This window comes from Martes martes (genome assembly GCF_963455335.1).
Source record: "Martes martes genome assembly, chromosome: 6".
Lineage (NCBI taxonomy): Eukaryota > Metazoa > Chordata > Mammalia > Carnivora > Mustelidae > Martes > Martes martes.
Window position 1 is genome coordinate 62,809,699 of NC_137893.1, and position 27,377 is coordinate 62,837,075.

General features: G+C 35.9%; 1 protein-coding gene across 9 annotated transcripts in view; it reads left to right on the top strand.

Annotated features, from left to right (window-relative positions):
• REPS1 (RALBP1 associated Eps domain containing 1) overlaps positions 1 to 27,377 on the top strand; it is an 82,074-nt gene that overhangs the window by 30,667 nt on the left and 24,030 nt on the right. For all 9 annotated transcript variants that reach the window (XM_080805500.1, XM_080805498.1, XM_080805502.1 and 6 more), the window contains exons 2-8: positions 10,768 to 10,891; positions 12,424 to 12,620; positions 12,750 to 12,903; positions 13,422 to 13,552; positions 14,061 to 14,223; positions 14,501 to 14,564; positions 15,725 to 15,879. In XM_080805500.1, the coding sequence (XP_080661626.1) occupies positions 10,768 to 10,891; positions 12,424 to 12,620; positions 12,750 to 12,903; positions 13,422 to 13,552; positions 14,061 to 14,223; positions 14,501 to 14,564; positions 15,725 to 15,879 (988 nt within the window). The remainder of the gene's footprint in view (positions 1 to 10,767; positions 10,892 to 12,423; positions 12,621 to 12,749; positions 12,904 to 13,421; positions 13,553 to 14,060; positions 14,224 to 14,500; positions 14,565 to 15,724; positions 15,880 to 27,377) is intronic.

Consider the following 27,377-nt stretch of genomic DNA (forward strand, 5'->3'; position numbering starts at 1 on the left):
CTGCAATATCTCTCAACTTACTCAGCTCCTGAATCTTTAACTTGACTGCTGTTCTTTGGAATACATTTTTCGAACTACTGCTCCATAAGCATGCCAATGTTAAAGAGTTCTGTTTAGCTATGCCTTGGAGACAATTGGGAACAGAGAGCTTTGGGCTTAGACTAATAAGGCTTTGAATCCTGGCTCTGCCACTTATTAGCCTCAGTTTCCTTTCCTATTAACTGAGGATAATGGTATCCAACATTAGAGAATTGTTCTGATCATTAAGTATGATAACAAGTAAACAGCCTTCCTAATCATAGGTACTATGAGTATAATTGTTCCCTACTTTTCCTACTTTAATTTCTCTAGTAAATGTGAATCTTCATTATAGATATTCCCATGTTAGTAAAGCTAATGAGTCATAGAGGTGTAGGGACTAGTCTAACAAGTTACTGGAACAAGACAATGACACTGATTGGTAGCCAGTGTAGTGCATACATGTAGACCAAGCTCCCTGGGCTCTCAGGCCAGCAAAAATATAGTCAGCTTTGCCACTGATTCAGTCCCATTTAACCTTTCATTTTAAAAATGAAAGCAATAGAGTCACCTCATTTTTAACCTGATAATGACTATAGAGGGAGGATCTTTTTTTTTTTCTTGAAAATTTCAGTTATGTATTTGAGAGCTCGTGAAAGAGAGAGCAAAAGCAGGGGGAGGGGTAGAAGGAGAAGCTGGCTATTGCTGAGCAGGGAGCCCCAGGCGGGGCTTGATCCCAAGACCCTGGGATCATGCCCTGAGTCGAGGCAGTCGTCTAATGGACTGAACCACCCAGGTGCTCTAAAGGGAGAATCTTATTTTCTATTCTGTTTTATTGTACAGTTGATCTTTGAACAATATGGGTTTGAATTGAGCGGGTTCACTTATACATTTTTTTTTATTAACACAGGCACAGTATTATAAATGTTTTTCTCTTATGGTTTTCTTAATAACATTTTCCTTTCTCTAGCTTACTTTATTGCAAAAATGCAAAGTATAAACATTTAACATACAAAATATGTGTTGTCAACTTCATGTTATTGATGAGCCTTCTGGTCCACAGTAGATTTTTAGTTAAGTTTTTGGGAAGTCAGAAGTTTAAGTGTATTTTTGACTATGGGGGATTTTGGCTCTCCTAATCCCTGTGTTGTTCAAGAGTCAACTGTATTAAGCATGCATAAAATTTCATCTTGGGGAGAATATAGGAAGCTTTCTAGGATGCTTCTCCATATTATCTAGTTTCAATATAATTCTCATTCTGTTTTTCTGAGTTTTTATATTTTGTAATTCAGCTCATGGATTCAAGCAATTTGGCATCTACTTTGATCTTTTTTCGTTTCAAATAAGAAATAACTTCTATATACCTTTATTGTTGCTAGCATTCCCGTACCTCCTGTTCTGAGCCTAGGATGGAAGAGCCTCTCTTACACATTTACACTGCTTTTTTGTTGTTACTATGTTCTAGGCACTCTGGGCTATAAGACATGCTTTAGCAGCTAGTGAGGGTGCTTGCCCTGAGGAAGCCAACATTATCCTGGGAAAAGGACAATGTACAGCATGTCTTGGTGGAAGATTAAAGGCATAACTTTGAATTATAGCTCTGCCGTTTAGGCCCTCTGGCCTTTGTTACTTGGCCAGTCTGATTCTTTCTTCCTCTGTAAAATGATAATAATACCAATTCTGCCACATTATTTTTAGGATTAGATGGGGAACACTTTGAGTAATTAGGACTGTGGTTAGCATTATGTGTTCTCAATAAATGTTAATGCCCCTCCCCTACCAACAAATGTACCACCACCACTGTATTTGTATATCTGGAAGTAAAAAAATACTCGTGTTCTTTGCTCTTTGGTGAGCTCTTTGAGTTATTATTAAAGAGCTATTTATCCTTGTTTTTATACAGTTTTAAAAGGTTGGTTCTATTTCTAAGCCATGGCGTGCAAGGCAGAAGGCCAGCAACTAGAAAGCCTGCTGATAGAGTAAAAGAAAGAGCTTGGCAACAGGGAAAAAGTCACAAATCATTAAAAGGATTGAATAAAACAAAAACTCTGTGAATAGTGTTAGTCCATTAGGTGAAGAAAAACATTCCACTTTTTCTTAGAGGCTTTGAGTATATAACTGCAATATAGTATAATATACTGATTTGTTTATAAAATCTGTATTGCTAAAAATATGAGTCTGCTTATTAGATCCTTCAAAAATATATTTTTGTTTTCATCAAAATAATATCTGCATAGGATTAAAAAAAACCAGGGATTATAAGGGCTTTATGAAAAGTGCAGCAATTTCCTCTCCTTCCCCTTTCCTATATTTCATCTTGGGCTTCAAGGAAGTTGATGCTGATGGGTTTTGCCTCCAGTAAGTTGTAATTCTCTGTATTTGCCTTGTGTTGATCTCCAGTTTCAGGGGCAGCAGTTTGCTCTGTGACTTGACTTTTCTTACAGATCTAAGAAGAGTTCTTGGTTGTTCAGTCTGTTTAGCTTTTTGCTTGTTAGGATGGAGTGTTGACTTCTAAGCTTCTTATGTACTAGACCAAAACCCAGAAGTCCATGCCTTTTTCCCTTCTGCTTTCTTATCCTTCTCTCTGAACTTGTTAGCTATACTTTTACATATTTAGTACTGAGAACATTTGCACCTTGTTCTAAAATCATAATTCTTAATTTAATATGTTCTGACTTTAGATTGAATCTAAAAGTTGAAAACCAAAGTGTGTCTACATTATGAAGACATAAATATTTTTAGTGCAGATCCGGTACTATAGTACTATGATTTTTTTTTTTTTTTTAGAATTTTATTTATTTGACAGCACACAAGCAAGGGGAGGGGCAGGCAGAGGGAGAGGGAGAAGCAGGCTTCCTGCTTTGGATGCGGGGCTCCGTCACAGGACCCTGGGTCATGTCTCTCCCCACCCCCAAACTCTGTTTGCCTTTGTATCCATTCCCTCCCCTTTATTTTTCCTGAAATCTTCTTGGAGCTTTCTGTCATTCTGCTTTAACTTGGACTGGTTGTTCTCCAGGTCATTTGTATAGCTGTCATCCTGCAGCCTTATTTCCCTGTTTTCTTGGTGCTTATCTGCTTTTTTCTGGAGGCTCTGTCTCTAAATTTTGCTGAAAAACATCCTCAAATGTTTTCTCTAGAAAGAGTTCATAGGAGATAAACTTTATTTAGATCTGCATTCACGAAAGTGTTCTTTCCATCATCTTCATGCTAGTTTGGATACAGAATTCTAGGTTGAAAATAATTTTTTCAGGGCACCTGGGTGGCTCAGTGGGTTAAAACCTCTGCCTTCGGCTCAGGTCATGATCCCAGGGTCCTGGGATCGAGCTCCGCATCGGGCTCTTTGCTCAGCGGGGAGCCTGCTTCCCCTTCTCTCTCTGCCTGCCTCTCTGCCTACTTGTGATCTCTATCTGTCAAATAAATAAATAAAATCGTAAAAAAAAAGAAAAGAAAATTTTTTCTTAGAAACGTGAGGGTGTTGCTTTATTGTTTTCTGCTTCAGTGTTACTGATGAGAAGTCTGATTCCAGTCCAGTTAGTATTTCTTCTTGGTGATCAGTACCTCTCCCCCTTCTCCACTTCATTTACACATATTCTGGATGCTCTGAGGATCTTCGTTTTATCCTTGCTGTTCTGAAGCTCCACAGTAATGTGTTTAGGAATTCCTTAACCCATTGTGTTGAGCCCTCAGTAGACTCTCAATCTGAAAGCTTGTGTCTTTAGATTTGTGGAAAATCTCTTGTTCTATAATTATGAGTCTTCTATTTTCTCTGCATTTTTTGTAGACCTCATTTAATAAAAAATGTAAGCCTTCCAAATTAATGCTGTTTTTCTCTCATTTTCTAATTCACCTTGCCCCTTCCTACTTCTGGAGAAATTTTTCTCTATCTTCTAGTATTTCCATTGAACTCTGTGTATTTCTAGACATCTTATTCTTTGGTTGTTCCTTTTTCATAGTATCCTGTTCTTGTTTTATGGATACGTTACTGTGTTAAGTCTGTCAGAGGATACTCACTAGAGTATTTTTAAGTGCTCTTTCTTTCTTGAATTCTTTCTCTCAGTTTTTTCTTCTTTTTAAATTTGACAGTTTTCTTCCATTATGTAGATTTTCCTTGGTTGCTTGTTGATCTCTGGTAACCTGTTTATATTTAATGCAACAATAGAATAACTGAGTTCTTTGTTCTTGCATTTAGTTCCTTAAAAGACTGTCTTCCTTTGGAAGGAGTGGGCCAGGGACTCCTGGGTGGCTCAGTTGTTAAGTGTCTGGCTTCAGCTCAGGTCATGATCCCAGGGTCCTAAAATTGAGCCTCGCCATCAGGGCTCCCTGCACAATGTAGCCTGCTTCTCCTTCTCCCACTCCCCCTGCTTGTGTTCCCTCTCTCGCTGTCTCTCTCTCTCTCTGTCAAATAAATAAATAAAATCTTTAAAATTAAAAAAAAAAAAAAAGGAAGGAGTGGGCCAGATGCTGACTCGTAATTACTGGATTACTAAATGCTAGAAATAGGAGCTTTTCTCTGGGACAACAACCCTTGTCCATATCAGCTGACCTAGTACTTCCCTACATTTCTTTAGATATATAACTTCCAGTTTTTTGTTTATTTATATTTGGAGGGTAAAGTCTGGTTGCTAATATTCTGTGAGCAGCTGCAGAGATAGGGATCTTGATCTCTCTTCCAATCTCACCCTTAGTCATACCTGGTCTCACTCTAGGCATACCCCTGCATACCATTTTTAGGTGAGTCCCTGGATTTTATGGGGCAAATTCTTCTCTGTAGGTATTGTTGGCACTGATTTTTTTCCACCTACTGTATGAGGCGTGACTCCATCTGCTTTCTAATTGCTAACATTTGTTGAGATTTCCTGCCTGTTCATTGTTTCCCCTTCTCTCTTACTAATTTTTGTGGATTTATTCCCTTACTCTCGTTTTAATAAGATTCCTGAAGGGAGAGGAGGTAATTTCCTGTGCTCAGTGTATTGTCTTAAACAAGAACTTCAAAATACTTATGAAGGCTTGAAAGCCTCCTATATTTTAGAAGACTCTCCGTCAAAAATTATAATAAAACCCACTTTGGGGCTTAAAGGCATTAACTCTTAGCTCTCAGGAAAATGTGGTTTTCAATAATGACTTAGTCTCTGAAGTCTCTGAATAAAGTGCATTATGATCAGGGTAGTAAATAAAAAGTAATAATTATATTGTGGACCAGACACTTTAGTGTTTTATTAAATACAGCCTCATTGAATGCTCACAGCAATCAGAAGAGGTAGTATATTATTTCCCCCAGTTAACATAGAAGGAAATTCAGACACAGTAAAGTAATAAAACTTGCTCAAGTACTACAGAATGATACAGAATGATTCCCTAACCATGTTGATCTCTATAGGTATTAAAATGAACTATAATCTAGTTTACTTTTTCTTCCTGGAAGTTAGTGGCTTTTGATAAGTATTATGGAACAGAGTGTTCAGGGAAAAAAGTCAATACTGACTTATTTAGGATTGATATCCTTGTGAAGCCAATAAAATTAATGAAAACTTTCAGCCCTTCTCTCTTCTGTCTCAGACCACATAGCTAACTAAGTTCTTTGCTGGTCAGTAAGATGGTACAGTCATTCAGAGTTTTTTTTGGAGTACTTGACTATGTTACATTTTAAAGTGTATTCTGTTTCTAGAAATTTGTCCTGCAGTTCTACAAGTGCACTAGCATACATGCGTGGGAATGTTTACAGCATTATTTGTAATAGAAAGCTAGAAAAACCTAAGTGTCCATCAGTAGGGGATTGGTTAATTTGTAATAGGTATGTCCATGCATGGAATGCTATGTAAAAAATATGAAAAAGACCTATGCTGATATAAAAAGATCTTCAAGTAATATTGTATGAAAAGAGTCATTTACAGTATGACCCTATACGTGTAAAAAGTATATGTTAAGTATGTGCACTCATTTATTTGAATACATGTGGAAAAGATGGGAAGAACATATGAAAAGAGTTGTTATTCTTATGGAGATTGTAGGAATTTTCAAGTCCATATCCTTAAATACCATTTATTTATTTTACCATGAACATGTACATTTTCCAATGTTGTGAAAATAAAGCTTAATGGTTTTCAGTAGCTATTGGTAGTATACCAACAACACTAGCTGGTCCTGGGTTTCCTAGGTAAGTTACAATCTAATTGGGGAGGTCTGGGAATCCATATCCTAACAAGGGCTTTAAGTGATTCTCAACATTAGGCAGCTGTGCACGCATGCTCATAAATATACATAATTGAGACTAAGAGCAAGTTACCATAGAAAGACAATTAAAAAAGTGAGACTACCTTGAATAATGCTGAATTAATAATAAATTTCAAAATTTGGAGGTGACAAATGATTTCTAGGAAATTATCAAACATTTTAAAGATAGACTAACTTAGTTTATTCCACCTGACCTGGAAGAAAGTGAAACACACATCAGAGATACTGCTCAGCCCATGTCATAGGTGAATTCTTCTGAATCTTTATGGAACATATAGTTCTAAATCTATTTAAAGTATTTCAGAGCAGAGAGGAGAAGAGTAAAACTTGTTTGTTCTGTTTACAAAGCCAGCAGAGCACCGTTTCCAAACCTTTCAGGTATAGATAGGGGTTTTGGGGTTCTTGTTTTCTTGTGTTTTGGGGGGCCTAATCATTTTAAGATTGTGGTTAAAATTTTATAAATATTATTTGAAACAGTAATATACACCATGACTAAATGAAATTCATTTTAGGAATCAAAAGATGGTTTGATGTTGGGAATTCTGTTAATAGAATTATGAATATTAATAGACCAAGGAGAAAAATTATGACCTTTGAGTTTTCTGCCCCAAAGTACACACAATAAAATTATTATGTTTGTGGTTTTTGAAAACACAAAACCCCAAACAAAGCTCTTAGACCAGTGGAAGTAACTGAATAGTTTTCTTCCTTTTTAAAAATATTTCATTCATTCATTCATTCATTGAGAGAGAGAGAGCATACTATGCACAGAGGTTGGGGGTAGGGGCAGAGGGAGAGGGACGTGGAACTAGCTGAATAGTTTTTCTTTTTAAAAATATTTCATTCAATCATTCATTCATTCATTTATTGAGAGAGAGAGAGGGAGCACATGCTTGTGCACACTCAGGGTAGGGGCAGAGAGAGGGAGAGAGAATCTTAAGTAGGGTCCACACCCAGTACAAAACCCCACCTGAGGCTCCATCTCTTGACCTTAGCTGAAATCAAGAGTTGGATGCTTAACTGACTGAGCCACCCAGACTCCCCATAGCTGAATAGTTTCTTAACATAACAAAGGTGTTGCAGAGTGTTAGCCAGTATCAGGCTTAATGGTAGAACACTGGAGGTGATCTTGTTAAAGTTAGGATATATTGTCATTCCAATTAAAATCTGTTTATTTTGATAAATGATTTTAAAGAGTATTTGGAGGAATAAGTAATATGAGAATACTCCAGTAAATTCTAGACAAGAAAAAAAACATTGAGGGCTAGGCTAATAAATCCATCAGATATTTATTGATTCTGTTATTTATTTTAAAAAGATTTTATTTATTTGTTAGCGAGAAAGAGAACAAGAGAGAGCGTGTTGGTGGGTGAGGGGTGGGGAGCAGAGGGAGAGGGAGAAGCAGGCTCCTTGCCTAGCAGGGAGCCTGGTTCAGGCAGCTCCCAGGACCCTGATATAATGACCTGAGCCCGAGGCAGGTGCTTAATCAGATGAGCCCCCCAGGTACCCCTATATCATATATTTGAATATTATAAAAACTAAAGTAAGGAATAGCTATATGAAACTTTGTAATACATGTAGTCAAAAAACTACATGTATGTGTGTGAGTAGTCTTTTCAGGTTACTGGAGAAAATATGAAAAAAACACTCATATTAATAGTGGGAGAAAAAAATTTTAATAACCTTTTTGAAAGGCATTTGGCAATAGTGAATGCATTTTTAAGTATATGTATACTTTGGTCCAGTGCTCTGCTTCTAGGAGTTATTCCACATATTTTTTAAGAGACAAATTTTGTCTAATTCACAAGGTTGCGATGATAAATCAGACCTCCTGATACTGTTTCATCAGGGATCTTTTTTGTAAGTTTGTATGTTACAGCTCCTTTCCGCCTCTGCTGTTTCAAGAGCTAGTGGCCTCTCTAATTGGCATAGCTCGGAAAGATAGATATCAGTGACACATATGCCTGACTTGGGCTACAAAGTGAGTTCTGTAGATGATGTAGCCAGGATTAGTTATAGAGAAATAACTGCAAATATTTTGCCTTTGAGCCCTTTTATCTCCCTTTTCAAAATCTCATTCCCCTTTCCTGACAGGGCAACTTAGAATTTTGTTACATCTGATACCATAGAAAGATAGTATCCCTTCTTGCTTTTCTGCCTGTGCCCCCAACCCCCCACCCCCCAAGCCCCTTAGAAAGAGCTTTGGGTTTGGAATCAAAGGACCTGGCTTCTTGAGCCAGTTCTTCCACTGGCTAGCTCTGAGACTTAGGAGAATCAAGATTACTCTTCTAAACTTACTTTCTCTGAGAGCCAAGCATGCTAACCTGTCTTTCTCCACTTATAGTCCTCATGTTTATTCCTTAATCCATTGCAAATGAGATTTTACCCTACTACATCTGTACTAGTGCTTAAGCGGCAAAGACCTCCTAATTATAAAATTGAATGTGTTTTCTTTCCTTTTTTATTTGGCCCCACTAATTCTTTTGTTTGGAAATTATTAGTTTTCTGACTAAATAATATAAAATATTTTTGGTAGTAGATACAGAATCATATAAAGAAAACCTAGAAAAATCCCTTAATCTCAGTACCCAGAAATAATCACTGGCATATTCTCTACCATTTATATGTACATATCTTAATAAAACTGGGATTATACTTTTATATGCCTGCTTTGTATCTTGCCTTTTGTTTTCATAACATTAATACTGTAAGCAGTGAGTTTTAACTGTTGTATAGTTATCGCATTATATGGTTGTTTAATAATCAACTGTATCTATTTTGTTCTTGTGTTAAGTTTAGGTTGCTTCTTCCTGTGAACACCTTTGTACATGAATTTGTATGTGCAATAATGATTTTCCTTAAGGTTTGTTCCCACCTTCCAAAACCTCTTTCCACCCTTGATTTCCTCCTTATGCTGGTACTTTTTCCCACTGCTTCTTTTATAGGCTCCTTTTTATACCTATCCTTAGGTTTTGGTGTTCTCCACAGTTCCCTTTCCCTGCTCTGGGCTTGCAGGCAGTCTCATTTACTCCCTTAGCTTTAGTCATCACCTGGGTTGTCTGGTTCAGTTGTGGAGCACATCTCCACAACATGCTCCCTTCTTCTGAACTCCCCCCTCTGCATTTCTTGTTCCTTGGGCATCTCCTTCTGACTGATACCTGAAACGCGTATAACTAGGATAAACAAAGCAATTACCTGTGATTTCCTTTGAGGTCTTCCCTTTATCAAACGTAGATACAGGGCATATTTTAGATGTTTTAGATTTATTTTATAAGCAAAAGTACCTAAGATGTGTAATGATCCTTTACAGGGTGCCAAGTGGGCAGAAAAGAATTGTGGAAAGGGACAGTAATCATAACAAAATGCCTGTGTATCTTTCAAGGCTATGTGGCCTTCTTAACTCTTACCCTCATTTTCCTCCTAGTTCCCTAGTGTGAACCTGGCCTTTTATCCTCATTGCCCTTTTAAATTTACACTGAAGTGATGCCCCTTAGTGGCAGAATCAGGAACTTCCTCCATTGCTGATCAATCACATAAAAATGTCTTCTCTTGTGGTTATTGTGATTTTGACACATTGCTTAACTGTTGGTGGGTGCTTTTTTTGCAATTCTAGTAAATACTTGTGAATTGTTACCAAACATCTAGGTACCCTAATCTTTGAGTGTTTCAGGAAAAAGAAAAGAGACAAATACGCTCCCTTTCTACAGGAATTTGTATCTTTTGAGAAGGTGAGACAAGGACACTTAGTGTTTATTTTGAGATTATAATGTCTGTACAGTAGACATTATTCCAACTTTTGCAGTTGTCATTTAATCTCATAACCGAAGCTGCTTTTTTCTAGTCTGTTACGTACTTGTCATAGCCAGTCTAGAGATACTTGTCAAATGGCTGGAATGAGGGTGTAGATCCTCGAAGACCTTCGTGCTTTAAAAATGCAAAGCAAAAATTATTTTAAGGGAAGGTAGTATAGCCACATTAAATACAATCTGGGAAATAAGAGGAAAAACCCTACTCTTAATCTCTCCTAATAAAATTGCTGATAGATTTGTGTATCTCTGGTTTTTTTCAGATTTGTGTTTATGTGGTTAAAATTATGTATCCTACTTTTTTCCACGTACTGTGTCATTTTATGACTATTACTTAAAATGGCTGCATAATAATCTATTAGTTGCAGGAACTTTTGGCCCTGTTGCATGCACAGTATTTATGAAAAGTAGATGATACATTGTTTCTGAAAAGTAGAACTCTTAAGAGAAAATAGTCATTCTAATAAAATAAAATTGCTTTATCATATGGATTTTACCAAGTAGGAGAACCATAACCTTCTTATTATAAGGTCAGTGCCTTTTAATTTTCAGACTCATAAACCTGAAACCTGAGGAAGCTGGTCGTCATTTGAGTGTAATATACCATGTGTCGGCTATGTATTTTGGAGAAATTATAAACAGAAGTTAAATACCTGCTTATTTGAAGAATTAGTATCATAAAACTTAATATTAACATTGTGTTCTTTTATAGATTATGGAGCTTTGTGGTGCAACGAGGCTTGGTTATTTTGGAAGAAGTCAGTTCTATATCGCTTTGAAACTTGTAGCTGTTGCCCAGTCTGGTTTCCCTTTAAGAGTGGAAAGTATAAATACAGGTAAATATGGAATACATTAGTAGCTGAAATGAAAATAGACTTATGCTCACAAACGAAGTAAAGTCAGTAGAATTGTTGAGTCTTCCTGACATTTTAGTATTCTCTCTAGCTTCATTCATTGGTTCATTGGTGAATACTAGAAAAATATCTCTGTCTTAAACCTGTTATGGTGTGTATGTACTTAATACATATTTGATGGTCATATAAAAATTGTTAATAGTGGTGATTTTTCAGAATTCACTAAAAGTTGCTTAGAAAGATTTTGGGTGAATAATTTTATCAAAGTAAATGATGGATTGTAGTGACTGACCGCCTTCTTATGTGCCTTCCTTATTTTCTTCTTTTCTAATACGTATAAAACTACATAATGCTTTGTGATTTTTTGTTTGGGAAGACTTCATTTGAAATTAGAAAGTTAACCAAAACTTTCTGATTTGGATAGAGACAAAGTTAAAATATTGGCAGACTAAATCCTACACACAGACATTTGACTACCTTAGAAGTGTCACCTAGGATAATTAGTTTTTCTGTGATTGGGAGGCTTATTGATGCCGAAGTCAGTGGAAATTCTATAAAGGTAGCATTTAAATCCAGAGTTCTGTGGTTGTCATAGGGAAAAGAGGAAAGAGAAAACTTGAGGCTTTCTGTAATGTTGGAATTTTTATAAATAGTTTTAAGCACCAGGTTCAATTTATTGGTCAATGTGAGGTTTTCATTTTGGACCTCTTTTTTGCCTCACATCATTCTTCTAGAATTGAGAATTCATATTCTTTTCAAATAATTTTGAATTCTTTTACATAAATACTGAATAAGCTTAGTATTTCCAACTCCTTAGTATGGAGATTCAAGAGAGATGAAGATAGTCATGGTGAAGGGAAGTATAATTCCTGCTAAAAATTCTGCTCCTGTGTGTGTTTTCCAGTCTAAAGGTGTGAGCTATGACTGATCTGCAAAGTTGTTCTTGGTTTTCTTTCTTCTCTGTTTATTTGAATGTAGGATATCTGCCCATAGAAATGTCACAAGCCAGATTAAAGTGGATAGCTATCATGCCTTATACCATGGTGTTGGTAGGGGAACAGTAAAATATTTTCAGGAATTTTTGCTGTGAAGGGTCTAGATTAATCTAGTCTCAATCTAGTGCTGTATTCTCTCCTTTACTTAACAGCTCAGCTCTAACATCTAAAGAGAATCCGTATATGAGCAGAAAAGAAATCGTCTAGACCTTCAGGTCAGACTGTCCTGGGTTCAGACTCTTGTCAGTTACTGTCAGTGACCTTGGCACCTTGTTGCCTCAGTTGCAAGCACAGAGCCAGATAGGATATTTATTATAGCTATTGTTATTGCCTTTAGAAGGACAGTTTCATGTTCTACTACTTTCTAGGTTAGAGTTTCCCTAAACAGTGAAAGGGAGTGGTGAACATATGTGTCTGTATCCATTTTTTAAAAAATTCTTTCTAATATCTAATTCATATTTCAGTTTTAATGTGTGCTCTTTTTCATTTTAAAGTAATAATTATTTCTGTGGTTAACAGTAAAGGACCTTCCTCTGCCAAGATTTGTTGCTTCAAAGAATGAACAGGAATCTCGCCATGCAGCCTCATATTCTTCAGATTCTGAAAATCAAGGGTCTTACTCTGGTGTAATTCCTCCACCACCTGGAAGAGGACAAGTGAAAAAGGGATCTGTAAGCCATGATACTGTCCAGCCTCGTACATCTACAGATCAGCAGGTATTCATGTGCCTGAACGTGTTACCAGTTGATGGCCTGTATAGATGTTTACATTAAAGTATTTAATGATACCTTATTAATGAAAATGTCACCTTAAAAAAATTTAAGTCTTAATAATATTCTCTCCAGGAACCTGCATCCCCAGTAGTTTCACCCCAGCAGTCCCCACCAACTTCTCCACACACATGGAGGAAGCACAGCCGTCACCCCAGTGGGGGAAATAACGAGAGGCCTCTTGCAGGACCTGGGCCATTTTGGTCTCCCTTTGGGGAAGCACAATCAGGTATTTTGAAATTCTTTAGAAGTGACGGTTATTTATTAAGGGTGGTAAATTGAAGGAAACTTGATACTATTCCTTTAAGAGTTGCCTCCACGGCAATTTTTAATTTAAATTAAGCACCTTAATTAGAAGCAAAAGTCAACTATGAAAGTTTGTAAGCAGATGCATCACTTTGAACAATGGTAATTGCATTTACTTATTCATGTGATGCTTAGACAAAAGTTTATAGACACCAGAATCTCTGAAGATGAAACAAATAAATAATGATTTCCCAGAATATAAGGTATATATTATATTAGTTCCAGTATTGACAAGGAAAGCACAGGAACAATTTAAAAGATTTAAATGAGGTATAATTTTAAGTTGACAGAAGACATTCACTTTGGAAATCATTAACATTTCTTCAAAGTTAGAGTTGGAAAGAAAACATTTATAATATGTGTATGAGGAGTTATAGTACAAACCTGGTAACTGTTTTTTTCTCTAGAAGTGAGCCAGCGTGTGTACCGTTCTCTTTCCAGGTTCTGCTGCTGCTGATGCAGTATGGTCGGGGCACTCTCCACCTCCACTTCCACCACAAGAAACTTGGGTCAGTTTTGCAGATACTCCACCAACCAGTACTCTTTTAACCATGCATCCTGCTTCTGTCCAGGTGTGACATTTTATTGGTATTGCATTTTTATTTGCTTCATTCAGAGTATTGCTGCAGTCATTTTTTTTTATATGTATTTTGCTATTGCAAATTTTGTAAATGCAAGTTCACTCTTTATAGAACATGGAACTCTGTGTCTTAAAGTCTGTTATCAGTGGAATGTTTCAATAAAAGTTTTGGCTGATTTTCTTTCTAACTATTCAACGAAGTTTTGAAAGTTTTCTGCGCCTAGGAATATATTTGCTTGGCTTTCTTAGCACATTTTTCATAACTTTCTGTTGCTTACACACTGCTATCATTTTACGCACTTATATAATCATTGTGCAGAAACATTCAGTAACCTGATTATAACAAATATGTGGTTTGGTGATGACTTTGTGAAGACTTCTTATATTTTAAACATCCACAAAAAGTAAGTTTTAATTTCAAAGATAAATAACCTAGCAATCTTGGTCCGTATAATTATATAGATAGATACTGTACTGAGGAAATAAATGTTTCATTACAGGACCAGACAACAGTACGAACTGTAGCATCAGCTACAACTGCCAATGAAATTCGTAGGCAATCCAGTAGTTATGATGATCCCTGGAAAATAACAGATGAACAAAGACAGTATTATGTAAATCAGTTTAAAACCATTCAGCCTGATCTAAACGGATTTATTCCAGGTGAGTTGTTAAAAACAAATTCTTCTGGATGGGACAGGACAGAGTCTCAATTTCATAATTTCAAAGGCATGATTTTATTGGTCAGAGATTATAAATGATAATTCTCAAATTGTTTAAAGAATTTATAATCACTGGAGAAGAAAACATGACATACACACATGTTAAGGTTCCTACCTTTTGCCACAATGATAAAAGTCTTAAGACTCTTAACCTCACATTTTATTCTTGGGTCTGTAAGTTCAGCATAACATTAAAAAACGCTGTTTTAATATTTCAGGATCTGCAGCTAAAGAGTTTTTTACAAAATCAAAACTTCCTATTCTTGAACTTTCTCACATTTGGTAAGTGTGGTATTTCACATCAGTTGTGTAATACGGGTTGTTTCAGAGGAGCTTCCAGCAAGTAGATTCTCAAACCTTAAAAAATAAACTATTAGAGTAACCTTTTCAAGAATGTTCTCAAAGAACTCAGTAATGATCAGCTTTTGTCTCACTCTCTGGAAAAGAAATAAGTGATGCCAGTACAGTGGTTCGTTAAAAAGTGCTAAAATTCTTTAAGCTGTATCTGCTGTTTCTTATTGGTAGCATAATGCTTGGAATAAAAGCTAGTTGGTTCATCCATGGTTATATGTAGCCCATCTGGTTTTTAACAAGCTTATACCTATTATGTATTACCCATACCATTAGCTATACCTATACCTATCCTAAGTCATGAGCTTAAGAACAGTGCTTAGCTCCCACTTAAATCCAAACTAAGTCTTTGGATAGCTGCTATGTAGTTGGAATTAGTCAGTCTAAACAAATTATAATCACAAATTACTTTTTAAAAACAATTCTCAGATAAACATAAATGTTATTTCTACTTTAAATTATTTCATTAGTAGGGTTTTTAGTAGCATAGAGTGTTATAGTAAAAAAAAGATGGATAATGCCTAAACTGAAAAATCAAGAACTAGCAATGTATACATGCTATTTCTAGTGTTACGTGTTGAATACAAAAGTGGTTGCTTCTGCATCTAGAAAGTGGAAGAATGGGGGGGCTGTTTTTGTTTTTTTTTTTTTAGTATCAAGCCTTGTAATTCTTTTGAATGCTTTAAAGTGGATACATGTACCTTTGATAACAATAAAAATGAAGGTTTTTAAATTTTCAGTGACTTATTAAATAGGCCTGCCTTTAAACTAAATCCTGTTACTTAAAAATGCATATGGATTAAAGTTCATTTTTTGGTAGTTTTACTTATTTAAGCTGATTTTTAGCATTTTATTATAAGAATTTCAAGTATTCAGAAAACTTTAAGGAATTGTGCCTTGAACATCCATATGCCCACTGCCTATATTTTGCAGTCAGTTTTCTGTATTCACTTTTTTATACTTCTTCCCATCTATGGGATTTTTAAAATTTTTTTATGTACTTTTTCTGGAAAAGGGTTTCTTTTGCTTCTTTTTGAGACATAAAGGGATCCAAAGCAGATGATTATATTTATAGTAAGTTTGTCTTCTAGGGAACTTTCAGACTTTGATAAAGATGGAGCATTGACACTGGATGAGTTTTGTGCTGCTTTTCATCTGGTAGTTGCTAGGAAGAATGGCTATGACTTACCAGAAAAACTCCCTGAAAGCCTAATGCCCAAACTGATTGATTTGGAGGACTCAGCAGGTAAGATCGGGAGCTGAAGGGACCTGGTTACAGGCCTTGATAAACATAGCATTTGATATTTTTTTTCCTTTTTTAAGATTTTATTTATTTATTTATTTGCAAGACAGAGAGGGTGAGAGAGAGTGAGTGTGCGAGTAGGGGGAGGGGGAGAATCTCAAGCAGATTCTGTGCTGACCACAAAGCCCATTTTGGGCCAGTCCCATGACCCCAAGATCATGACCTGAACCAAAACCAGGAGTCAGATGTTCAACCAACTGAGCTATCCAGACGCCTCAACACAATTCCTAAAGCAAAATCAAGATAGTTGTTAAAACGTAAGAACACAGGGGTGCCTGGGTGGCTCAGTCGTTAAGCATCTGCCTTCAGTTCAGGTCATGATCCCAGGGTCTTGGGATCGAGCCCCAAGTCGGGCTCCCTGCTTGGCGGGAAGCCTGCTTCTCCCTCTCTCACTCCCCCTGCTTGTGTTCCCTCTCTCGCTGTGTCTCTATCAAATAAAATCTTAAAACGAAAAAAAAAACAACTTAAGAACATAGACATTTCATTAAGAATAAGTAGGTTTGCCCTCCGAATGTGCTGTATAGGCTGAACTTGGATTAATGGTTTGTTTTATTTAGTCAGTTTTAATAGGTTTTATTTATTTATTTTTTAAAAGATGTTATTTATTTGTCAGAGAGAGAGAGAGAGCACAAGCAAGGGAAGTGGCAGGCAGAGGGCAAAGCAGGCTCTTGGCTGAGTAGGGAGCCTGATGCAGGACTCAGTTCCAGAATCTGGGACCATGACCTGAGTGGAAGACAGATGCTTAACTGACTGAGCCACTCAGGCATCCCTGTTTAGGCAGTTTTAAAGAGACAAATAATATATGCCACTATTTCGGTTTAATTTTTGACTTCCTGAGATTTGGAGAGCATTTCACAGTATCTGGTTGTTTGCCACCCTAAAATTGCCTTATATATTGTCTGGGGTGGGCGAGGTAGCCTGTCCACATATCCACATTTTTCCATTGAATGCATCTTAATTCATTGAAGGACTATGCCTGGTTTATCATAAGACCAATGCAATGTGCAAGCATTTTCCTTTCAAAAGCCCAACTATTTTCTTCTGACTAAAGAAATCTGGAAATTTTGTGTTTGATTATAGATAGTGCTATTTTTGTTACCATGTTTACAAGAATGGTTTTGTAAATGCCCATATTAACTGGTAACTTTCTTTAAAAGGAAGCAGAATTTTTAAAGGGTAAAGAAATGAGTAGAATTCACAATGAATAAAGGAAATCTTAACGTTAAATTCTTAATGAGCCTAATTAAAAATTACCGTTTTCAGTTTTCTTATGTCAGTTTTCTTTTGGATGTTATGATGGAAGGAATTTTATACTTTTAAAAGAAAAATTAAAACAGAATTTGGCTCTCAAAAGGGCCTTCATGTATTAGGCAGTGTCTGTTTAACCCAGAAAGATACATGATCTGACCTTATTGCCTAAATCATACAGAAGGAATCATATGCATGTTATGAATGTCACAAAGAGAAAAGTATCCTTGGTGTTAGGAATCTGAGTCTGCTTCTAGTTTTGCAGATTATTCCTGTGACCTTGGGCAAGTTCTGACCACTTACTCTGTTTTTTCCTTCTGTTTCTCCACCTGAAATGTGGATTTGATGCCATTCATGTTTCAGGACCTGAATTGTACCCTGACCTTTTATCAACGAATAAACTGATCACAAACTTTAGCATTGATTTTATGTTTTTTAGAACATTATCTTATAAGAATCCTAGGATTTTCCCAATCATTTCAGGTAGTTATTAGGTATCCTCTAACTTGAGCTGAGAGCTATTTTTGTTGGTAATTTTGCTTCACAGTACTTTGATTTACCCAATTAAGAAATAAATGAAAAGAATTGTGTCTAGCTTATTTGGTAGTAGCCAAAGGGGGAAGAAATTTAGTAGCTTCGTACTTGGTATATCGTTTTAAAAATTGGGCCTTGTATTTGGAATTTTTCTGTGACGTTAATTCTTTGAAAACTGATAGCATGCTAATACAAGAAAATAAGTCAAGTTTATTCTGTTACGTTATTCTCTAGAGACTTGTCTGAACCTGTTATCTGTTGCATTCAGATTGGTAAATCTGGCTATTGCATGTAGTCAGTGGAATTTGTTTTGTTTTGTTTTTAAAGATTTTATTTATTTGAGAAAGAGAATGAAAGAGCATGAGTTGGGGAGGGAGGAGCAGAGCGAGAGGCAGAAGCAGACTCCCTGCTGAACAGGGAGCTGGAGGCCTGGGCTCCTGGGGTCTGTCCCAGATCCCTAACTAAGATCATGACCTGAGCCAAAGTAGACACTTTTTAACTGACTGAGCCACCTAGGCACCCCATTGTTTTTTGTTTTTAATTTAAATAAATTCTGGGTCTTCGTAAACTTGGTCTACGGACTGAATTTTAGGGCTCATGATTGAAGAATTTCTTTTTTGGGAATTCTTTTTTTTTTTTTTTTTACATCTGTTAAATCTGTTTAGCCAAGAGACACGGTTTTTTTTGCCTGCATTTATCTGTACATTGTTGCTCTAATTTTAACTTTTTAAAGGTTTCCAAAGATCAAATAATTTCCAACATTCCAACATAATATTATGTGGTTTTCTGATCGAGTTTATTATAAACATTTGACTACACAATATTAAATTCAGATCTGCTTTGCCTACTTACAAATGATAAATTTAGAGTTCTGTTAATTTTGCGGTGGGAGAAACTGATTAATCTTTTTTTACCTACCTCTGATAAGCCTGAGGTTCACAGTCCACAAAGTCCTTTGAATATAGAAATTATTGCGTGACACTGTGGATCCATCAGTATCCACAAAAGTAATTTAAAATAGCTGTGTTTTTAGAAGTTCACTTTAGAAGTTTAGACACTTAAAGGGAAATACCCAAACTGTTTCTTTTGGCTGATCTGAGAATTTATTATAGGTATTCCCCCTTTGGAGGCTTTCTGACTGACAGGCAAATGTTACCTTCTGTTTTCTCTGATCTCTTGCAACATCACTTACATGCTGCTTATTATGGCACACACCACACTGAATCTTGTTCTTTTTTTCATCTTTCTACTACCTCACTGAGCTCCTTAAAAAAACAGGAAATGCATCATACTCATTGTAGTATCCTAAGGACATAACACTTTGCCAGGGGTGTACTTAATTGGTCAGCAAATAAATTATTGAGTGAATTAATGTTAAGTGTGCCACTTTTAAAGTAGGATATTTTTAACACATTTCTATCTTTGGAATATAATTGTTACTATAAGTTTGTGATGTTGGGACATACTAAAATATTAGCTCTGCAGGTATTCTGTATTGGCAATTTAAATAACTTATCAAAAAATAAATGAGTAGTGGTGACTAGTGGTGACTTGGGTGACTTGAGTGACTTGAATTACAGCCACTTGAAGTAACCAGACTAGGCTTTCTGTAGGCATGCAAACATGGCTTGGGGACATTAATAATTTTTCCAGAATTATTTGACCAGGTTCATAGGATTAAATAGCAGATAAAACAGAACAACTAATGATCATAGGTAGAGTGCTTATTTGGGCCTACATTGAAATATTTAGTATTTAAGATCAGCACTGAATTGGCAGCTAGAGTAAATACAAAGGGAGACTTTGTTTTTATTGTCTTACCAAAAAAAAAAAAAAAAAGCATACCAAAATTCATCTAAGGAAACACCTCTCTGAAGCTGTTATTCAAGAAAGAATGTTCATCTTCTAGAATGGTTATCTACTTAAAAACACAGAGTGACCTGCTAATCTACCACAACACATTATATCTTAAAAGGACAAAAACCAAACATACTTAGATGCTGTATACTTCAACTCAATTCACAGAGATTCTGCTTTGGAGCACAGTTGCTATTTGACACACAGCTTTTGTGATTATTTGGTAAATCTCTTTCTCTCAAACTAGCCTGGAGGATCCAAGTCTGTAGTAACTGAATCAGTCTTGTTCGTTATGTTTCAGCACCTAGCAGGGTGCAAACTGAATATTTAGGTAGGCGTTCACATTTTTGAAATGACTAAATAGCCGAGCCATTTGTTTTTAAAACTCTTTCCTGTCTTTATAACACAGTACTCACGAGCAATTCAGTAATATCTGCTTGAGATGCTCAGAACGGGAGAGGAATTGTTCCCTATTCTGTCTCTTCCTCCGTCATCACTTCTTCACATAGTAAATTGGAGCATGTTTCATTATTGCTGATACGGTATATAATGTGGGTCCCAAAACTCTTTGCAGGACTTCTGATAGGAATACTGTTAAAAGCCACAGACTTTTTATGAATAATTTACCAAAAATCCATACTTGAGACTAACCTGTGCTAAAATCACTGTTGAGTTTTCTGTTCATCCAGAAACTTCTAGCATAGAAAAGCCAACACAAATTACACATGGAGATTACTGTTTTCACCAAGTACAATCACACTGTACATCCTTGATTTTTTTTTAATAGTGCTGAACATCTTTATACTTTGTCACATACAGGGATGTCACTCACATTCCTTATCATACCATGTATTCCATAATATAGATGCACCTTAATTTAACCCGTGTTAAAGTAGCCTTGCTGCCTACTTGTGATCTCTGTCTGTCAAATAAATAAACAAATCTTTTAAAAAAAAAATGTAGTGTCTTAATGATGGATTTTTGGGTAGTTTCTTGACTTTACCTTTAAAACTGCTGTTTTTTTTAAAAAAAGTACATATATCTTTATTTTAAATAAACAATTCTAAGTCTTTATTTTTGAAAATTCACTCTCCCAAGTACCTTTAGTTGCAGAGGAAAAATCATGAAAATATGCACTGCACATATTCATCATCAACTTTACACTTAAGGAATTGCTTCAAGCACCCCCTCCCATGCACCGCCCCTACACACATTCTTAATGCTGGTGTCATTTCTTTCCAGATGATGTAGCTGACAAATCAGGACAGTTACAGATACTGGCAAAAATGTACCATTTAATGAAACTGGTCAAAATAATTAGAACTCCTCAAATTCCTGGTGAAGACATTAATAAGACTAGATAATATTTGAAGGAGAAAATGTCTACAAGGATGACCCAATAGGGGCTTTAAAAGATTATGGTTTACCTATCAGGGGATTCATAATAGTCCTTGGGAATAATTACTGATACTTTTAATTATTTTTTTTAAAAGGACAAATTTTGTATTTTTTCTTTACAATTGTGCTGCAAAACTCAAAAGCGAAGTGAAGGACATCTGTCTTCCTCTGTTAGAAAGAGGACTCCATGGAAATAAATGGGAGCTTTGTCATCTTGCTCAATACTGTATCTTTATTTACTGTGCTTATGTACAGGCCCTCCATAAATGATTACTGACTGAATTCATGTTTTTATTAATTGTGCCATTAGATTACACCCCAGAATTGTAACATCTTTAATTCTTTGGTCTTTATACTCATTTTTACAATGTTCTCTGTAAGTTTTGAAAACAATAACTAATTGAGTTATTTTTCATCATGAAATTCTAATTATCTTAAGTGGATTAACATTAAGTGGGCTTCTTCATTTTTAGCTGTATTTGGATAATGAGAGCCTCCTAGCTGTAGGTAATAATCTTTAAAGTATAGTAACTGAGTCAAATAGTAGCTCCTATAAAATGCTGACCAGTTCTGCCAAAAAAAAAAAAAAAAATCAGTAGGCTACAATTTAATTGGGGTTTTGGGTGAATGTTTTGTTTCTTTCAAACCTTGTTACACACATTTTTACCTTCACTTTAAAAAAAAAAATCCTTGGGGAAAAAACTGAGAAACATCTACATAGACTATATCAAGTTCTGCTTACTGAATAAGTTTCCATTTTGTGGACTGTTGAAAATTAAAATTAATTTTGCAGACAGAATGTAGTTTTTTTATGGATATGATACCATTCAAAACAAAGCATATCTTAAATTCTTTAATTTCTTCTGCATTTTCATTGCTTATCCCCATTTTTTTTTTTAATGATTTATTTGAGAGAGAAACACAAAGAGCAAGTGCATGAGAAAGAGCAAGTGAGAGAGAGAGCAAGCAGGAGGGTGGAGGGCAGAGGGAAAGGTAGTGCTTGACTCCCCACTAAACAGGGAGCCCGACCCAGGGCTCAATCTCGGGACCCTGAGATCACTGAGCCCCTGAGCCAAAGGCAGATGCTTAACCAACTGAGCCCCCCAATGTTTTAATGGGGGGCTCAGTCCCTATGTTTCAAATGTGAATGAAAAAGTTACCATTAGTAGTTTTCCTTGAAGACTTAAAATTTATCCAAATCTGTTTATTTTTTATTTTAAGAACTTTTTTAGATAAGCATAGTATTCACATTTCAAATAAAACATGTAGTTGCGGGCGTCTGGGTGGCTCAGTGGGTGAGGGCCTCTGCCTTCAGTTCGGGTCATGATCCCGGGGTCCTGGGATCAAGACCCACAACAGGCTCTCTGCTCAGCAAGGAGACTGCTTCCACCTCTTTCTCTGCTTGCCTCACTACCTACTTGTGATATCTGTCTGTCAAATAAATAAACAAATCTTTTTTTTTTTTTTAATGTAGTTGCTTTTGCTTTTATAAAGCTATTAAATGAGTTTGCAACTTTACTTGAGGCTTTGTGATTGAATTCTTCCTAGATTTATTTGGCTACTTGAAAGCAAAATAAGTTTTAAACCGTAAGACTTTAGGGAGTGTATATATTTCTATAAGATTAGTAATAGCTGGCAGTCATTTTCTTTCTTTTAAAAAGATTTTCTTTATTTATTTGAGAGAATGAGAGGGGAGAAGGTCAGAGGGAGAAGCAGACTCCGTGTGGAGCTGGGAGCTTAATGAGGGACTCGATCCTGAGACTCTGGGATCAGATCTGAGCTGAAGGCAGTTGTTTAACCAACTGAGCCACCCAGGCGCCCAGCCTGCAGTCATTTTTGAAACAGTGCTAGCATGTTAAGTGTATTACTGAGAAAATAAACCTAGAATAGAACTGATGCTCTTTAAGAAAGAGGTGGTTCAGCTGGTACACTGTACTAAACTGAATCTGGCAACTTCAGAATGTTTGGAGGCTAGAAGGATGAAAATCACTGACGGTGTTTTTATTTTATAGTGTGATCTTAAAAATGCAGTTTGCGCTCTTTTAATATTATCATTTCTAACTTTATTAGTTTTTTTAAAGAAAGTTTTTTTTTTTAAAGATTTATTTATTTATTTATTTATTTATTTATTTATTTGACAGAGAGAGAGAGCGCACAAGTAGGCAGAGAGAGAGAAGCAGGTTCTCCACTGAGCAGGGAGCCTGATGGCAGGGCTCGATCCCAGGACCCTGGGATCATAAACCTGAGCCAAAGGCGGCCGCTTAACTGACTGAGCAACCCAGGTGCCCACATTTCTAACTTTAAATGTAGATTGACAGTATGTCAGTGTGATCACACTGGGTTGTATCTTCCAGACACACTTTCATACATGGAGGTACTTTTTGCATAAAAGCCCTTTCGGGGTTTGCCTTAACAAATAATTTAGGCTCATGCTCTTCTTTTTCAGCCCTGATGCTCTGATGATGTCAGGGGCAGAGCAGAACCATCAGGAGGGAGGCAGGGTTGACACAGTGTTCCAGCAGGAGGCTAGGTTGGAACACTGCATCAGGTAAGAGTAAAACTACACCCCTGCCTCCGTAAGGATACAGTCTCAAAGAATAACTTCTGTGGGTGGGCAGGAAGCTCTTTGTTGGAGTTTATAGGGAGCCAAGTTGAAGGAGGTGCAAGTTTATTTACGCACCTGATTCTTCTCCTCGGACTCATGAGTATTGGGATATTACCTGTCTAGAACATAGATAATTTGCTCTTTTTCTACGACCATTTGTTGTTCTGTATATGAAGCAGGAAAGAAGCAATGTGTAATTTTGTGAATTTATTCCAGAAATAATTTTTGGATTTTCTAGGACAGTGAATTTTCGAACTTTTAGTCTTAGGACCTTTTTACATTCTTAAAAATTATCGTGTACCAGGAAGAGCCTCTGTTTACATGGATTAGCTCTATCAATAATTACCCTATATAAAAAAATACTGTATTAGAAATTAAAACTGATAAATTTCATCCTTTATTTTAAAGTAATAATAGTAAGCCTTTTATGTATTGACAGATATTTTTAGGAAAATAACTGTATTCTCCAAAATTTAAAAAAAATCATTATAAAAAGGGTGACATTGTTTTATATCTTTGCAATTCTCTTTAATATCTCACTTAATAGAAGACAGCTAGATTCTCATACTTGTTTCTGCATTCAGTCTGTTAGATGCGTTTTTTTGTTTGACATGTATCAGGAATTGGCAAACTATGTGCTGAGGACCAAATTCAGTCCCCTTTGTAGCCCACAAACGGAGTAGTGGTAGTGTGTTGTTTTTAATCACTGGGGGAAAAACAATATTTTATGGCACATGAAAATTCTATGAAATTCAAATTTTAGTTTCTGTAGATGAAATTTTACTGGAACACAAACCAGGCTCATTCCTTCCCGAATTATCGATGACTGCTTTTGCACTGCAGCAATTGAATAGTTGCAACAGAGACCATGTTCGTAGCCTGCAAAGCCTAAAATATTTACTGTCTGGCCCTCTGTAGAAAAAGGTTGCCATTTTCTGGTACGTGAAGGAAATGTGGCCTCCATGGTAAAAGGGAGGACTGTTTTCAGATAATTACAGATATTCTTTGGTATTACCCCCAAACTCAGCAGATGATAATTTCTTAAAGGTTTTGCATTGCGAAAGCTGAAATCACATTAATAAATTGTTTGTACTGTTACATTAAAATCCATAGGTCTGTCTTACACTTTGAATACACTTTGAATGAATCTTTTACCCCATTGCATGATTTTGTAACAAGTGCATTGATTGTAAAATATCAGTTCATTGAATTATACAAATCTTTGAAACGTTGGGATGTTTTATTATATCAAAAAAGCATATTTGTTAATTTAACCGATCTTCTCAAAGAAGGATTAGGAAGCTCTTGAGAGTATGGACATGGACACACATTTTCCAAAATTCTTATTTTTGCTGAAAGCTCAAACTTTGTCATTTATAAAAAGTACTGAAGACAGTTGGTTTCCTTGAAATGTCAAGCTCACTAAATTCATTTTTGAGAAAATGCCTGCCTAATACTCAAATCTGAATAATTATAGTTTATCAGCTGTTCTTTCAAGAAAAATGGTGTTCCATGAAAAAAGTAGCCTGTTCAGCTGACAGCTGAATCACACAAGTACCTTTCCTTGAGATGACTGTAATCCTTGATGCAAAAGCAGAGTGCTTTATATGTATTTCCCCTTTTGCCATACAAAGTACTAAGAGGATGTGTTTTCAGAGTTGAGCTTTAATAAAAATAATTTTTACTGTGATAGTTGTGAGCATTCTTTAGTGAAGTTGTCATGCATGTTTGTTTATTTTAACTAGAATGTGTGGGAGTAAAGAATATAATGACTAATATTTTGGTGCCACCGCCTTGATTCTTGCTGATGAGCCAGCAGTTTTACCTGCCATTGCTTTTGCATCCTCATTGTAGGTGCCAACACAGAAAAAAAGCATTATTATCATTACAAAAACCACTCTGACTTTTCAGACCCCCCCTAAAAGAGTCTTAGGGACACCCAGGAGTCCGTGGACCACAGTTTGAGCACTGCTGCTCTAGGAAAATAACTCTTAGAATAACGATGATGTGTAATTATTTGGGTGAGTAGTATTTTACTTCTCACCCTCATGAGGCTGGACCCACTGCAACTTTGTACCCAGTGAATCAAAGAGATTTCCACAATCTACCCCAAATTGTAACTGCCATGAGGTGGGGAATGGGGTACAGTCCGTTCCTAGATTTGTAAGTGGAAGACTGACAGGAGAAAGGTCTGGAATCCAAACTGCAGCCCCAGTTTGCCCTAAGGTGACATTTAAAGCTTAATTGATATAGTCTGACTTTAAGTAGGTTCTTTTGAAAATTAATCTTTCTGTGTAGGTAATACTATTTTAATTCTATTTTTCTTCATATGAATACCTGCTTTGGGGGCTCTCTTACAGACATTTCTTCATGTACCACCTTCATTTCACTTTCAGTTAACATAGTCAAATTTATAGCCATTATCTTCCTTTTCTTAACTTCCTTTCCACTGGTTATCATAGAAAAAAAAATCCATAATTGTCATTTACACTGAAAACCACAAGCTGCTCCAACTAGGGATTTTCTGCTGCTATATATCATAAATAATTTTTTCATTAGTCTTTCTCTAAGAGCTTTGAGTCTTCCTTGACTGTTATCGGAAGTGTTGGTTCCATACCACTCTGACACATTTATTGAGAAAGGAATAGAATTAAGAAAAAAAGAGCAACTATTCTTGATCTTAGAAAACAAAAATTTATCAAGATATGATGCTGTTCTGTAAATTAGAACTGTCAGTTTGATAGGAAAACAAATTTTTCAAGATATGATGCTGTTCTGCAAATTAGAACTCTCAGTTTGATGGGACTATAAAGAAGTCATTTAGGATAAGTAGATGGGGGAAGTATTTTGAAATAGACATGTAACACAAATAGGGCAAAGAAATTTTGAGAACTTTTTCAAACAATAGGTAATTTTTGTTTTAGGAAAATAACAGTAAAGGAGAATGAATTTAAAATGAAAGAGAACCTGAAAGGAACTCAGATAAATACTTGAGTGCATAGTATGTATTAGGTCCTAGTATGTGTTAAGTACTAAAATGTAAAGAATTTACTAATGAATAGATTGAAAGGTAAAAACCTTTACACTGCTAAATTATTATATGGCTCTCTGTTTAGGAATTTAAAGTACAGTGCTAACATTTAATGGCCAATGTCTTTCTTTCTGATGGAGAAACTCAGCTGCTGTTTTATTCAACTTGCTCATGGTCAAACAGTGGGATAGTGACAGATTTTAGAACCTTATTTTTGATACAAGTTCTCAGCAGATTAGGTATTCACCATTAATTTGGCAATTTATGTGATTTCCAGACTGGGATTGTAAAATTTGGGAAGATTGGATTCAGAATTCAGTTGCCATTGAAATTCCTTCTGTTTGTACATTGTAATGTAATTGTAGTGATAAAAGTTGGCTCATTCACTTTGCTCTTTGCCCACACCTGGGACTCTTTCTTTCCTTTTGCTGTCTGCCTTGCCAATAGATGCTGCTTTTTGGTAACAGGAGATTTGTAGAGAAAATGTGAGTGAATTAGTTATAAATCAGCAGTTCCCAAATTATATTCCAAGGGAATATGGAGGGATTTCATTTGATAAAAAATGTCTGTTTAGGAAAAAACTGATTTAAATAAAATTTATTTATTCGCTGTAGGACATTACAAGTCTTTGATATACAGATATGCATGGGGGGCAGGTCCATCAGGAAATTGGAATATCCCCACATTTATTTGAACAGAAAGCCTAATTTTTTAAAGCACCTTAATGATTAATATTCCTTGAAATACACTTTGGGAACTGTTATAAGA